This window comes from Papaver somniferum, unplaced genomic scaffold (assembly GCF_003573695.1).
Source record: "Papaver somniferum cultivar HN1 unplaced genomic scaffold, ASM357369v1 unplaced-scaffold_132, whole genome shotgun sequence".
NCBI lineage: Eukaryota > Viridiplantae > Streptophyta > Magnoliopsida > Ranunculales > Papaveraceae > Papaver > Papaver somniferum.
The window spans coordinates 463,085-478,492 of record NW_020622381.1 but is presented as its reverse complement, the minus strand read 5'-3'; the positions used below and the strand labels follow the sequence as shown (position 1 = coordinate 478,492).

General features: G+C 35.7%; 1 protein-coding gene across 1 annotated transcript; it reads left to right on the top strand.

The window, feature by feature from the left end:
* The first annotated feature begins 12,548 nt into the window (after positions 1-12,548).
* LOC113332643 (high mobility group B protein 3-like) lies at positions 12,549-14,077 on the top strand. The gene is made up of 8 exons (XM_026579160.1): positions 12,549-12,677; positions 12,781-12,835; positions 12,970-13,092; positions 13,195-13,252; positions 13,342-13,386; positions 13,480-13,560; positions 13,661-13,759; positions 13,857-14,077. Exons 2-8 carry the CDS (start codon positions 12,789-12,791, stop codon positions 13,872-13,874), a joined length of 471 nt encoding a protein of 156 aa, XP_026434945.1. The 5' UTR covers positions 12,549-12,677; positions 12,781-12,788; the 3' UTR covers positions 13,875-14,077.
* Positions 14,078-15,408: the final 1,331 nt, after the last annotated feature.

Genomic DNA, 15,408 nt, shown 5'->3' with positions numbered 1-15,408 from the left:
ACACTTGATTCCCTTAGCTGATCTCACCCACAACTAAGAGTTGCTACGACCCAGAGTCGAGAACTTATAAAAAAATCTGTCTCCCACATATAAGTCTATTCTGATAGATAAATCTGTCTCCCACAGAAGTACCTATGAATTTTTGTTTTGTCTTATGATAAATCAAGCTGAATATGAACCAATTGATAATCCGGTCTTATACTCCCGAAGAGCAGCCTAGAAATATCAATCACCTCACAATTACTTAACTATATGGTGGTAGAAGAAGTTATTGCAGAATCACAAAGTCTGAGACGAAGAACTTTGTGACTTCTTTTTATATGTTACCTATCGGAGATAAATCTCGAGCAAATATTAGAGAAGATAGTACTCAACACGATAGAACAAGTAAGATCAGAACACACAACTACAGAGAAAATAGTTGGGTCTGGCTTCACGAATCCCAGATGAAGTCTTCGAGTCGTTAACCTAATAGGGTTTTTGAAAAACCTAGGTTAAAGGAGAGTCGACTCTAGTTTGCAACTAGGACACAGGAAAGTGTCGGGATTAGGTTTTCCAGTTGCTAGAGTTCTCCCTTATATAGTCTTTCAAATCAGGGTTTGCTTATAGTCAAAGCTAAGATAGCTTAGTAACAACGCATTCAATATTCACCATTAGATGAAAACCTGAGTTAAGATTCAAGATAAGTCTGCTTCAAAATAAAGGAATCAATCTCCACCGTTATATGGTCTTAGCTTGTTACACACAAATGAAATATACCTTCATTTAGATATGGGAAACCGTACCTAAACGTGTATATTGAGTTGGCTCGATAACAGTTAACCAAAGTTAGCCATATGAACATGTCTTAACCACATTCATCTAACACTTCTAGATCAAAAATGATGATCAACCAATCACGAAAGATAATCAAATGAATCTAATTGTGTTTCAAATAGAGTTGTTAAATTGTTCACTATCTCATAGAAATATATATGAACCAATTGAAACAAAATAGGATTAATTCGTAATTGTACAAAGTACTTATGCAAGAATCAATTCACGAACATTAAGCCACGGTTTGCAAAGATTGCATTCCTTAATTCATAAATGTTTAATTCATGAGTATGAGAATCATACTTGACCGACTTTAGAACTTAAACCACTGTGTTCGCTAACCAGGTGTGCAAACAACAGCTTCGTACCTTGGCCTGTCCCGCTGTTCGCAAACCAGGTGCGCAAACAGCAGTCCCGGACCTAACTCGGGTAGAACCGTTCACATACTAGGTATGTAACCAAGGTTTTCGGACCTTTACAGGTCAAAACGTTCGCATACTAGGTACGCAAACAAGGTTCCCGGACCTGAATCATAACAATACAGTTCGCTTACTGGGTATGCATACCGTGTTGTATCCAGACATGGTCAATTGTTCTAAACTCCCGTTTCCATCATTGAAACATCCTTAGAAGACGACAATAGTCGTCTTACACAAACTATTAGCTTCAGGTAATTTTCAAGTGATCGAATGATCAATACGAAACTTTCCAAGTTGACATCAAATGATTGTCTCATACAAATCATATAAGATGTTTCAAGGCGATTTTCAAATGATTATCTTTTGACTTAATATTTAGTTTCAAACAAATAAATTGTTTCCAACTAAACTCGTCAAGAATAATGATCAACATAAAGTTAAAAGCTTCTAACACATATTTCGAGAAATAGATAACCTAGATAAACTCAGCTCGAGATATCAAATGTGTATAATGTAGACGTCTATATAGCTATACAACTTAGTCTCATTAGGAGATAGAATAGAATAGACTTTTGAGTGATAAATAAGTTTTAGCCTCCACATACTTTTTGTTGATGAAGTCCCTCCAAGCTCTCCTTAGTAGATCTTCGTCTTCAATCGATGAACGTCGTGAAGTCTAAAGCTCAACTAAACATTCTATTCTAATCCGAGACATAGCTATAAGTAGACTAGAAATCAAGACTATATTTTTGATCAACTAAACTTGACAAACAAGCTTGAGATAACAATGCTTGCGAGTTCGACCGAGCAGTGCTCTAACACAGACTAGATCTATCCAGGTTCAACACATCGTTAGTCAATCAAATCAATAATCCAAAATTAAATAACAATGCGATTTAGTTTCCCACCAATGGTACTACTATAAACTTCTTGATCCCAATGAATTCTCTAAAAGGAGCACACGTAAGAGATTTCACCTAATTATGTAATCTTCTCTCCAGTGAGTATTACAATAATACTACTAATGGATTTCCTCACACAAACATAAAGTTTTGTGTGTTCCGGATAAGTTTGAAAGAAACACAAACTACACTATTCATAATGACCAAGGTAGTTTGAAAACCAGGGAATTACCAAATCCGAAAATACAAAAGATATGCAATAAATGCTTATTTTTTGGTTTTGTAAATATTCCAACTGTAACCCGACTAATATACCAAAATTTTCCTTGGATGACAACTCAATATTAGTTAGCATATAAAATATGCTTTACTAATATAGAAACCGGAGATGTGCTTATCCACTAGGATATGAATGTCACATAAATTATGAATATCACAAAGATATTTATAACATTTCGGTTTGGGATCTCACCTCGAGTATCAAGGAAAATACTTGAAAATTAAGTAATAAAAGTTTAACACATGTTCAAATACTATGTCGACATCTTGTGAACTTTCTATATTAACCAAACCATATTTCTGATAGCTATCCAAACCCTAAGTTAATAGTCCATATAAGAATACATCATATTTGGTTAACATAAGGATTGGTCCAGCTAAAGATCCTTGTGAAAGGATCGGTCCTGCTAGAGATCCTTGGGATCGGTCACGGTAAAGATCCTTGTTTAGTGGTCCTAGAGTAGATCCTTTGATACCTTTCAACTACAAAACAAGTTTCACAAGTCAACTTCCTTAAACTCATGTACATTTTTTTTGAAGGAAAGAGGTGATTCTCTGAATTTCATTGACATAGAAAGATCGTATACATCATGTTAAGATACATCATTGAAAAACATAATAAAATACATATTTTTTGTATCACAATTTTAAGTAAATCGTAATACAAACGTACTAAATACATGAATTTCAAAACAAAAATTGATGATACTTGAGGGATGGCATTTGAATTAAAATTCTGCCATTTGGATTTGAATAATTTGTTTTCTTCATCATTGTCTTCTTCATTAAGATGGAATTGTCCCATAAGGGAGTAATAAGCACAAAACACCATTATCACAATCAAATCCTGTAGCCATGGATCTTCATGAGAATGTAGAATCACGTCATGCGGGAAGAAATCGTTCTTGATGTACTTGAAATAATCGTAGCAATCGTTTGAAATGCCTATAAGGCTATGATAAATCTCTGATGGGTTTGAGAACATCATGAGAGCAATAATGAAATTGAAACAGGAAAAAACTAAAAATCGCATAGAATTTAATAAACTACTAATGGAAATATTTACTTTGTATCCAAATCTGATTGGAAATCTGAATAATTCAGATAGTATCCAACAGATTTGGAGTACAATTTTGGAGATTTAGGAGGATTTGTTTGCATAGGATTTTTTTGGAAAAAACGGTTATGATATGAGAGAGAGAAACAAATGGTAATCCAAAAAATTCATGTAATTATACTTAGTTTTCTAGGTATGGAATTAATCAAAAAATTCGATTTTTGTTATAGGGAAAGCTGATTTATTTAAGGGGAAAGCTAATATTATGGAGATTTGTATGGGGGAAACATTTACTGAAATTGACTTTCACAAATTATTTTGAATTACTACATTACCCTCTGACCATATACATATCCAACTGACCATGAACTTCACTAATGCACGAGGTATATTTGATAAAATGTATCACCGATTGTCATGGGTGAATTTTCGCAACTTTAATTTGGTTTTTCCAGTACCATTACCATCATAACAAACCGCAAAAGGCACAACATTTTGGAGCAACTTTAATTCGCTAATCTTGTGAAAACTTTATGGAGGGAAAAACGAGAGGGACCATAGGGTTATATATCAATGTTTCAGCCACAAACATGGGAGAACAAATAAAAATAAGAAAAAGAAAAAGCAAAAGCTACTGAACATTTGGTGATCTCTGCTAAGTTAAGCCCTAACAATAGTTCTGCATCAAGTATGGCATTATTTTTTTTCTATCATTATTATATTATTAGATGCTTCAAGAGATTCTAAGTGTTACCAAAGATCACGATCACTCTTAATCATGATGATTTTGAAGCTGAGATTAAAAAATATACTTGTTTTCCTATCATTTGAAACTAATTTCTCAAGAAATTTATGGATTCCTAATATTTTGTTGCATTTTGATTTGTTAAGTTATGATGGAAAAACAATATTGGATGATATTTGTTGCGATGTTTCAGAAAAAACACAAGACACTTTTGGGGTATCGTCGATTAGAATATTTGCCGGTGGTGTTTCTTTAAGAATGCAAAGCATTTATTTATTATTTTCTGGTTCATGTCCGTGGAGGTATGAACGATATTGTTTAATTATAAAAATGATTTAGATTAATCATGTTTATACAATAGCTAAGATATACGATTAGGTTAAGTTGAGGACAAAAACTAAACTTATGTTATATGTTTTCTTAAGGGGAAAAACAATTTTTTACTCCTCCCCTTGAATGAATCAAAGTCAAAAAAAATATAATATAGTCAAACAATTTTAGCTTTCCCCCTAAACAAATCAGCTTTCCCTATAACAAAAATAAAAAATTCAACACACTAACTAGTAACAAATTACCAAATAGTGTTATGTCGAATCTACGAAGTTCAAATAATAAACGTTATACCTCGTAGACCAATATACCAAAGTCGTTTAAGACAACTAGTATATGCTTCCTTAACACTTTGACCATAACAGAATGATCAGGTCACTAATACTGGAAATATATAAATATACTTCCTGTGTTGTATTTTCAATCCAAAAGACTTAAAGAACCATCAATAAAAATAAAACAAGTCAAGTCCGTATTACTAACCATGTTAACTAAAACATATTCCTATATATATATATGTAAACCTTAACGTAATAGACCGATCAGAAACACATTTTAATTGATTAACCCAATAGGGATCGATCCTTCGGACCGGTCATAATGTAGATCCTTGTTTAAGGTATCGGTCTTATAATTGATCATTTTATTCCTTTCAACTGCGAAATAAGTTTTTAAAGTATACTTCCTCAAACTCATGTAGTTCGACACACTAAACTAGTAATCAATTACCAAATAGTGTTATGTTGATTTTATGAAGTTCAAAATATAAACGTTATCTTCGTAATCCAATACACTAAAGTTGTGTGAAACAACTAATATATACTTCGTTGACACTTTGATCAAAATAGAATGATCAAGTTTCCAATATTAGAGATATATAAATATACTTCACATGTTATGTTTTCAATCTAAACGACTTGAAAGAAACATAAATAAAAATGGAAACAAGTCAGGCATGTATTACTAACCTCGAACAGAAATATGATGTGTACGTTGATGCCGATATGTTTTCAAGTTCTTTAAAGCAACACGAGTTTGTCACAACATTTCTAGTGTTACTAGTCTAACCTAACAAAGTTGACTCCAGTAATCTAATCAAGCAATTTCTAGTTTTGAAGCTAAACCGAGCAATGATCTAAGACAAGTCAAAACACTAAATAATAACTAATAAAACCTTGAACAATGATGGACAAAACAAGTTAGGGTTAAATTTGAACAAATCCGATTCAGAAGGAAAATTAAAAAGAAAAATGCGAAAAGAAAACAAATGCTTTGGAAAAGATTACAATTTCACAAGTCTTATTTAAGAGAATGAAGGAGTATGAATTCGTCGGCATGAAATTAGACTCCCCAACGTCTGATTTTAGGGGAATTAAGGCACCACCGATTATCGTTGGTGTTGATGCACCAGATGGTATTTTCTCATCATTACCACCACTAAGCACTTCACCCCCACCATGTTTATTATTATCATCAATAAAAGAAGATGGTAAATATAATAGACCCTTACCGGAAACAAGGAAGGAGCTATACCATATTTTATGTAGTGAAGTTCACTTTTATAAGCAAAGCAATGCATATTATCTTTGAAACAGTCTCAAAAAATAAATTGAGTACCTCGCTAACACAGTCGTACAAATTTCAATTGGAATCTTATTTTTCACGTTACTATAAATTACGATGGGTAACTAACTTTGAGGGTCGTATAAATTAAACTAGGCACCCAACCTAGTTGGTAGTATAAAAAAATTGGGTGAATTATCTGTACTTAACTCAAATAAGAGGGTATTTTAGTCTGAAATAAAAGAAGACAACTCGCCTAGTTTGACTGAGTCGAGAACGCACTTGGTTGATACCTTAGAGCAGTTCCTATGGACTCAACAAAACAAGGATTTGTTGATTTTGATCCCACCATGGACTCAACAAACATGAAAAACGGATGGACAAACCAAAAAATTTGTTGGTTTGTTGAGTGATATGGAAGAACAAACGCGCGTTTGAGGGAAGGTCGGGCGATCGTAGCACAAGCGCTGGCGTTTGTCACAAAAACGCCCCGTGTTCCTTAGAACGCCAGCGACTTTGGTAAAAGCGTCGCGTTTTTCCCTAAACTACCAACGGCTAAATCTGGACAGCTGAAAAATCTTATGATCTAACGGATATAATTTTTTATTTATATAAATACTCCTCATTTCAACTATAAATTCACACATTCTACCTATTCTTCACTCTCAAATCATCTACAAAAATGCCTCCCATAGTTCGTGGTGTTAGATTCACTCAACAAGAGGATTTAGATATTTCTAGAGCTTTTGTTTTTCACACACAAGATGCTGTCGATAGGAATGTAGCCGAATCGACGTTGTGTTTCTGGGAAAAAGTTTATAGAATGTTTGCCGCTGAAACGGGGAACATTAAAGGGCGTGATCCTCACTTATTGTCGCATCCTTTTAGTTCAATTAGTCGAAATGTATCGGAATTCATTGTTGTACTAATGGAGAATCACATAAATAAGCTCAACGGTAAAGCTGTACATGAAGTGGAACCCAGAACTCTAGCGATGTGGCTGTATCTCATGGCGGATGTCCTTTTGACTTCAATGCTTGTTTCAACATTCTTAAGGTGCTCAACAAATACAATCTCTACATCGCCCTAGGAATTCCACCACTACTATGTAGTAGTTATTTTAATCTAATGCCTTTTATTCTCATGTATGATGTAGTTGTTCGATGCAATATGTTTTTATTTATGAGATTGATGGTGCAATGTTCAATCAAGAAAAATTTAAATTAGTTATGATATTGATGGTGCAAATGTGAAGACATCCACATGTCTGGTTTTAGATCATCGTAATAACACGAAATAAACCGCAAACTAATAAATAACATAATACCATAGTGAATCGATTTGTCCTTCAACTCCACTCAGCCCACTCCACCAAAAACAGGACATTCCCATAAATGCCTTATGTATGTGTCTTCTTCAGAAGAAGTGCGCAAATGCATAAAAGTCTTGCAACCGGGTTTTGAGCATTCACTAATTCTTTGTGGACAATGTTTGTATTCGTGATCTCCATATCCACAGTGCTTACAGTGTGATAACTCATTCTTCAATTTGGCTTTAAGTTTGATGTTTTTGAGAGCGTTGCAATCTTTTCTTCTTTTTTAATTTCATAGCATCATCTAGCATATGTGGTTCCTCTTGGCAGTTGGGATCTTGACATTGCAAATACCTGAGCTTTTCCGGTCGTGGTCCAATCACCATTCTGATGCATGAACAACCTTCCCGCGGGCATTGCATAAGACTGTGGTTATCCATGAAACTTAATGGACAAACCTCTTTTGCTTTGACACATAATATTTGCTTCGCTTTGCCTTTAGAAAACATGGTGGATGTTTTTGGCTTAAGAAAGAAATATGTTGGTTTGGTTGAGAATAAAACCTAATGCTGTATTTATAAAAAAAAAATAGGCGCAATTCAAAAGGGCGGTTTTAGTAAAGCAGCGTGGTTTTACTACAAACGCCAACGGCTAAATTTTCTTTCTCTCCCTATAAATTTCTTTCTTCCCATCTCCAAATTTACATATTCTTCTTCTTTCTTTCTAAAACTCTTAATCTCTCTCACTCTGCAAAAATGTCGTTTAGAAATCGTGGTCCCAAGTTTACTAAAAAGAGGATATAACTATATGCAAAGCATATTTTTTTCATAGGGTAATCGTTGGTATGGGCTTTCAAGATGGTTCTTTTTGTGAGAACGTTTTTACAATGTTTGTATCACTGACGGGAACCCGGGAAATCGAGATGCTCGTTGATTGCATGCTCGTTTTCAAACTATTGGGCTTGCAGTCCAGCCATTTCTTGCCCTGGTAATGGAAATTGATCGAGAAAAGTTCATCGGTGTAACTGAAAATGAAGTGATCCAAACAACTCTTGATAATTGGGAGGAAGCTCACCGTAAACCTTTTCGTTACGAAGCGTGTTTTAGAATTCTAAAAGATGGTCCATCTCAAGCACATTTGTCTGCACTCGAATGCCTCTCCCGGTCTTTACAATGGAAGAAGATGTTACTCTTGTTCGATGTTGGTTACATCGTATGATAAGACCAATGAACAATAACCATTTCTGGGAAAGAGTATTGGGACATTTTGTAGCATCGCTGAACGAAACCATAAGAAACAGTAAGAGCCCCGAACTAAGAATTGCATTCATCACTAAGGAAGGCAAACATTATACAGAAGTTTTGTGGATGGTTCACCGGTGAAATTCTGGATTACCCAACGAAGAACTGGTGAGTATCTTACCTTTGTCCTCATTTATCAATTGCATCATAAATATATGAACTTGTTGTTTATCTGTTTTGCAGAAAACCATCGCCCAGACCAAGTTTACTGAAGAAACCGGAAGAGAGTTTAAGCATTTTGAATGCTATGAACTCTACATATAGAATGTCACTGAATTTGATGTTTTTGTTATGGTTTATTAAAATATAGTTTGATGTTATTTTCAAGTTTAAATTGTAATAAATTTCGCTTAATCTGAAGTGGAAATCTATTTTAAAATCAAAATATTTTCATTCGTTGATATTACTGCCAATTCTTTTACAAGATATAAACTTAGATAATAATAAAATGTACTAAGCAACTTTAATATAAATCAAGTACAAGCTTTGGACTCATGTTTATTTTCATTTGGCGTATCTTCCATTCAACGCGCTCTTTGACAGTTTCGTTTTTGTTTTTGAATTTTTTGTTGTTAACTTTCAAAACTGGAGCTCTTCTTTGCCTTTCAGCGGAACATTTTCTTAGAGCAACTTCAAAAACTTGCACTTCCCTCTTACAATTTTCAATCTTTTTAAAACTCCCACATATCTTAGAAACAACAGCTTCATGTTTTGCATCGCAAAAAAGTGTGATCGCCTTTTCAGCCATTTCACCAGCAATAAACTAAAAAATCGAAATAGATTTAGAAAAGAAAATTCAAGAGAAGTAAATTTTGGTGTAAGTGAATTGTTTGAAGATGATGGTAATTTATAGAGGTCGAAAGTGAATTTCAAATTTTTTAAAAAAATAGTCGTTATGTTTTTGCTACAACCGCCAGCGTGCGTAGAAATTACGTCGCGTTTAGGCTTCAAATGCTCGGTATTGGTTCTGTTTTGGGTAAAAACTGTTTCTGTTGGTTTTGGTAAATTTGGGTGTGTGGATGAGAAACAAATCTAAACCTAAAACAAATGCACTGCACGGGAGTACTTTAGACTCGAGAGATCAATCTGTACAATCCTGGCCTAAACCAAAAAATGGCCGTTCCAGGCTTGCTTCGTCACAAAGTGAAGGAGAAGGGTTGGTATTAGGGAGGGAAACGAAGAAGGTGTCGAGACCATAATGGTTAATTCTGAAGGTGTGGCTATTTTATGACTTGTATCAGAATTTTGGAACTGGCTTGCGGAATGAAAGCTATCAGTTCTTTGGTGTTTTTCTGGATAATGTGTTGTTGTTCTAACCAAAACTTGTTGTTTGGTTGAAATAGGTAAAACTTATTTATACAAGACATATTGAACGCACCCTAATCTCGTAGAAAGTGGGAATGATGGAGTGATGGAGAAGTGGGGTCATGTGTAAATGCCAGAAACCACGTTCCCACTAGGAAGGAAACATGCTAGTTTACACCCACTACTTCTTGCCGCCACTAAATGCCCTGATTTCGACACTTTCTTATAATGGGCGTGTTGCACGCCGCACGCTGTAAACCACCAGACCAATACCCTGATGAGCTTCCCCCAGTTTGTGACATGTTTGATGTCTCGAGTGTTTTCGTGGAAAACGTGTAGCAGATTGCTGTGTGTGGCAAGTCAAAGTCAAGAGACTTTCCACAGGAGAATAACATGTTTGATGCTATTAGGCTTGTCTTGGCTAGTCGCCTAAGACTTGCCACAGGCCTGTCAATTCTGTGGTGAATTTGAACGGCTGAGATTGTAACTCATGAGAAAGGGTGGCCATTGATTATGGTCACACTCTGTTGGCGCCAATAGTGGCATAGTGTTGCAGTGGCGCCTGCCTAAATTAGTGTTTGGCATGCCGCAACCCTAATTAGTTGTGTGGCGTGTGTCGTAGCGGCCCTGCCTAAATTAGGGTTTGGCATGCCGCAATCCTAATTAACGCGTGTGGCATGTGGCCGCAACACGGTGACGTTTTTTGTGTAGATAGTGCCATGGCCGCGTCAAAGGAATTATAACAGGGCAATAATGTGGGAATGACCACAGGCGCAAGGATATCCATGGGTGTCCATGGCATGTTGTTGTGGCAGGTTTAGAGCGACCTGATTGGTCGATAGAAAGAGGGCCGGCAAGCACTGTGGACGCGACCTCATTCCAGATGCGTGTGACACATTTAAAGTGACCTGATTGGTCGATGGAAAGAGGGCCGACAAGCACTATGGGCGCAGCCTCATTCCAAATGCGTGTGGCGCATTTAGAGCGACCTGATTGGTCGATGGAAAGAGGGCCGACAAGCACTATGGGGTGTGGCCACTTGCAAGTGGCGCCGGCTGGCCTATGGCATGGCCACACCTCCCTTTGTCGCTGCTCCTATCCCGCGACTCCTTTTATTCCTTGTTTTCTGATTTTGGGTAGGATTTTGCACCTACTAATCCATGGCGGATTAATTTCCTAGTTCGCCTAAGCTTAATTTCGACCGACGGAGTTTAATATACTGCGCAGGGAGCAAAACCCTAATTTTTGCAAATTAGTCAGGGAAATATCTGAATCTTGTGAATTATCACAAAATTGATTAAATTCTATGTGTTGACACAGAGTTCTTTTAAGTTTATTGCCAGAGAGCAGTATGCTTTCCGATTGAGTACTTTTATGCAAGGACCTTAACCTTGATACTTGGAAATTCGTGCTATTCTGCCGCGAGTGAACACAAATTGTCATGCCATATCAATATTAAGGGTTCAGCCGGGGAACATAGCACAAAAAGCATTCAAATAAACTTATATTAATTGAATAATATAGGCAGGGTGCCAAAATTTACAGAATATCTGGGATTGTTGCTACATGCACCATTCTGGATAAATTTCATGAGAAAATATTGAGTTGCTCAATAAATGCTCCAGTGGAGAGGTTGAACACTCATCACTTTTACATGACTCCGTTTCTTTGCAGAGTGACAGCATATCAAACGCGAGGGTTTTACAATTTTAACCCTGAAGTAAAAACCACCATCAACAGGTTCCAACGCCGAGTTTGAGCTTCAAGCACTGGCGATTTTTCTTTGACCTCGCGCTTGATGATCAACCGCCCACTTCTTTTCCCATAATGAAGAAACGTGTTTGGCCAACCACCTGGCTCAACAAAATTTTTCATTTGAACATTACCATAGGGATTGCCCTTGTATACGAATTCACCTGTTTCTGAAACTTTATCTAAAATAGGTTATATTCTTATGCTTTGCTCTTAGTTTTTTGTCAAAGGTCTTTTTGGGTGAGGTTGTAGGTACTCTTGGTTTGGCTACAAACACTTGCAAAGAGTATACAATAAAACCAAACTGAAAATTTCACGTGCTTTTCCCGGTGAGCCAAGAGGAAAAAGGCCAAAACTGCAATTTTAAATACACCAGCAAATTTTCAATTCGTGTTTAAAATTTTAACAGAAAAACTTTTTGAAATACAATTATGTGTGTTAAAAGATCCCGCCAAAACCTCCAACTTGAATCTCGAAACCACATTTTGGCGGGACAAATATCACGTTCATGATGAACATGCAAAACGACGATATTGCCCATTCCTCGGCACACACATCTGTGCATTTCTTTTTGCCGTAGACGACCCCAAAGGATGGCAGTGACAAAGAACAAGGATATACAAAGAATATTGATAAAAGAAAGGTATAAAATAGGAATAACAAAAATGTGAGGAAGAAAACGAAAACAAAGAAGCATACGGATCGATGACATGGCACTAAAATTTCAAATCCCGCCCAAAATCAGATTTCATTTCAAGCGTTGAGATTGAAAATCTTATTCTCTGCCGACCTCTTTTTATATCTCATTTCTCTCTCCCTTCTTTTTCTCACAAACCCAAACACATCTTTCTCTCTCTCCCTTTCTAAGTTATCTCTGTGAAACCCTAACTCTGAAGGTACGTCTCAAAATAGACCGATTCTTACCGATTCTTACCGATTCAAACATATTCTCTGCTGTTTCTTACCGATTCTTATCAGTTTTTTGCGTTTATTGCTCAGGATTATCAATGAAAGGAGCTAAATCGAAGTCTGATGCTACCAAAAATGGTGATAAGTAAGTTGTCGTTTAGTTTTTGATTGATATGTATGTTTGTTTGAGTTAGAACTTTACGGTTATCTGATTAAATCGGTTATGTTCAGATCTGAAAGTTTCAGTGTTTTTTGTTGTGTTTTTGATGATTGTTTCAGGCTTTCTGTGAAGAGAAAAGTTGCTGCTAATGATGCAGGAGGAAGAAAAACTTCCAAGAAAGAGAAGGCTGTCAAGGATCCTAACAAGCCGAAGAGACCTGCTAGTGCTTTCTTCGTATTCATGTAATTTCTTCTTCTTCTTTAATTTTTTTCGTTGAATTTTAGTGATGGTTTTGAATCGAACGATTTACTCATAATTTCTGAATTTGATTTCTCTAATTTCAGGGAGGATTTCAGGACACAATTTAAGGAAAAGCATCCTAACAACAAATCTGTCTCAGTTGTAAGATCCCCTTTCTAGAAGATTTTGTAATTTTATCACTGAGAATTGAATTTTAATTGACTATTTTGTTGTTTTAAATTTTGAAATAGGTTGGTAAAGCTGGTGGAGATAAGTGGAAATCCTTGTCCGATGCTGTAAGTAAATTAATTAATCAGAGTTAAATTTCTTACCTATAACTGATGCTTAATTGTGATTTTGATGTAGTTCTGTTTTTATGTTTGTTTTAGGAAAAAGCTCCTTATGTAGCCAAGGCAGAGAAAAGGAAGGTTGAATACAACAAAACCATGGACGCATACAACAAGAAATTGGTCAGTTTACTTTATAGAAATCTCAGATTCCCTGTTATTTCAGTACTTATAAGGAAATGAACTTGAACTAACTATCATAAAAATTGTAATACTATTTTAGGCTGGAGGGTCAAATGCTGATGATGATGAAGAAGAAGAATCTGACAAATCAAAGTCTGAAGTTAATGATGAAGATGAGGAGGAAGAAGGAAGTGATGAGGTTTGTTCATACTTAAATTAAAACCCTATTATTCATCAATTTAAGTTTTGATATGAATTGTTGTGTTAATTTCTGTTCTCTTGAATTCTGTTTGTAGGAGGAAGATGATGACTAGATAGGAAGTACAGTAGAGAAGGAAGAAGAGCCTGGAGATGTGCGTTTCTAACTGTTTTTGGTCTTTCTAGTTTTACAACACTTGTGTTATGGAAAATATATGCTTCTAGTACTTTGTGGAGGCTTAAAATTACTATTGTACCTACTCACTCTTCTTCCTTTATGTTCAATGGTTAAGTTAAGTTAGTCCTTTTTCTTTCATTATCTCTTTGTTATCTCTCAGGTTTTTCTGTGGTGTTGAAATTTTATGATTTGAATCACATCTTCATGATAGATATTGGGTGTTTGTATGATTAAAACCTTTGGGTCTAAAGAACAAATCAGTCTAATAAAACTATTAGACTGTTGGTATCCTCGTTTAAGTGTGGTTTTTGTATGGTAGAGTAGCTGTTGTTTTGTTTATGAGTATGAAAATTCTGACTCTCTGAACTTTATGGAACAAGGTGAAGAGTGATAGAAATGGAAATCTAATGTAGAATTAGAGTGAATGAAAGTTTATGGTTTATTTAATGTGGTTGTCAAAGTTGGTGTTCTTGATTTGCCATTAGTTGCCTAAGTATATCAAGGGAAGCACCTAATAATGTTCCGTGGTGTTTTGCTAATAACTGATGTGGTTGAGATGTCTTAATTGTCACATTCAATTTCTAACTTAAATGTGCCATACCAAGAAACTGATGTGCCAGTTTGAAAACCTAAGTAAACAGATTTTATGGTCTGTGTAGCATTTCAATTGTTAATCATCCAGGTATTAGGGTTTTAACACTCAATCTTGTCGATAGGCGATTGCCTTTAAATATCAAGTCCATGATGGTTTTTCTTTGTGGTACTTTGATCCTTCGTGTTGTGCATATCCCATGTTACTGTGGTGTTAATTTATGCTTTTCAGTCTAGGTTATGTAAAGTTTTGCAGTCAAAACAATCAGATTCAGACCCCCAGTTTAGTATGTTAATCTGTGGAAGAAATTCTGTTTAGGCTGTTACTATAGGGTGGTGAAGTTCTGTTCGTAGGCAAAAGTCCTTTCTCTAATTTTCTCATTTTTCTCTTCGAAAGCTTTCTTCCAAAACACTCAACAGGTCACATAATTAAGACAAGAAGCAAGTTACACAAGTCGTGAAATTCCTTTTCTGTAGTAAATGTTTGAGGTTACTAAACCAACCCTTCCATTTCCATTTCGTTGTTGTGTCAGTTTAAGAATATGTGTGTGGATGCAGTTCAGGTAGTGACTATTTTGTGTTGTTTTCAATGGCAAATTTGTGGGTTGCTTTTATTGTTCTGCTCCTTTAGAGGTTCATGGCATTTGTGTCCATGGCTTCCAAAAGTGTTCATTATTTTTAGATAGTGAACTCCAATAGGAGTAAAGTTTGGGGAAGACTCTCGGGGATAAAAAGTAGGTGTGCTATTTTTTTCCTCCCTGAAGTGCTTTCTATACAGTAAGACTGTATACCCAATTACATACTTTATGTGTTAACATTACAATCTCACCCTTAGATTTAGGAACGGTGGTTTCTTTTGAAATGGGCTCACACAAAAGCCA

Coding starts and splice junctions, on each gene's coding strand:
- LOC113332643 (XM_026579160.1), top strand. CDS start 12,789: ATGAAAGGAGCTAAATCGAAGTCTGATGCTACCAAAAATGGTGATAA. Junction 12,836..12,969: donor GCTACCAAAAATGGTGATAA/GTAAGTTGTCGT, acceptor TGATTGTTTCAG/GCTTTCTGTGAAGAGAAAAG. Junction 13,093..13,194: donor AGTGCTTTCTTCGTATTCAT/GTAATTTCTTCT, acceptor CTCTAATTTCAG/GGAGGATTTCAGGACACAAT.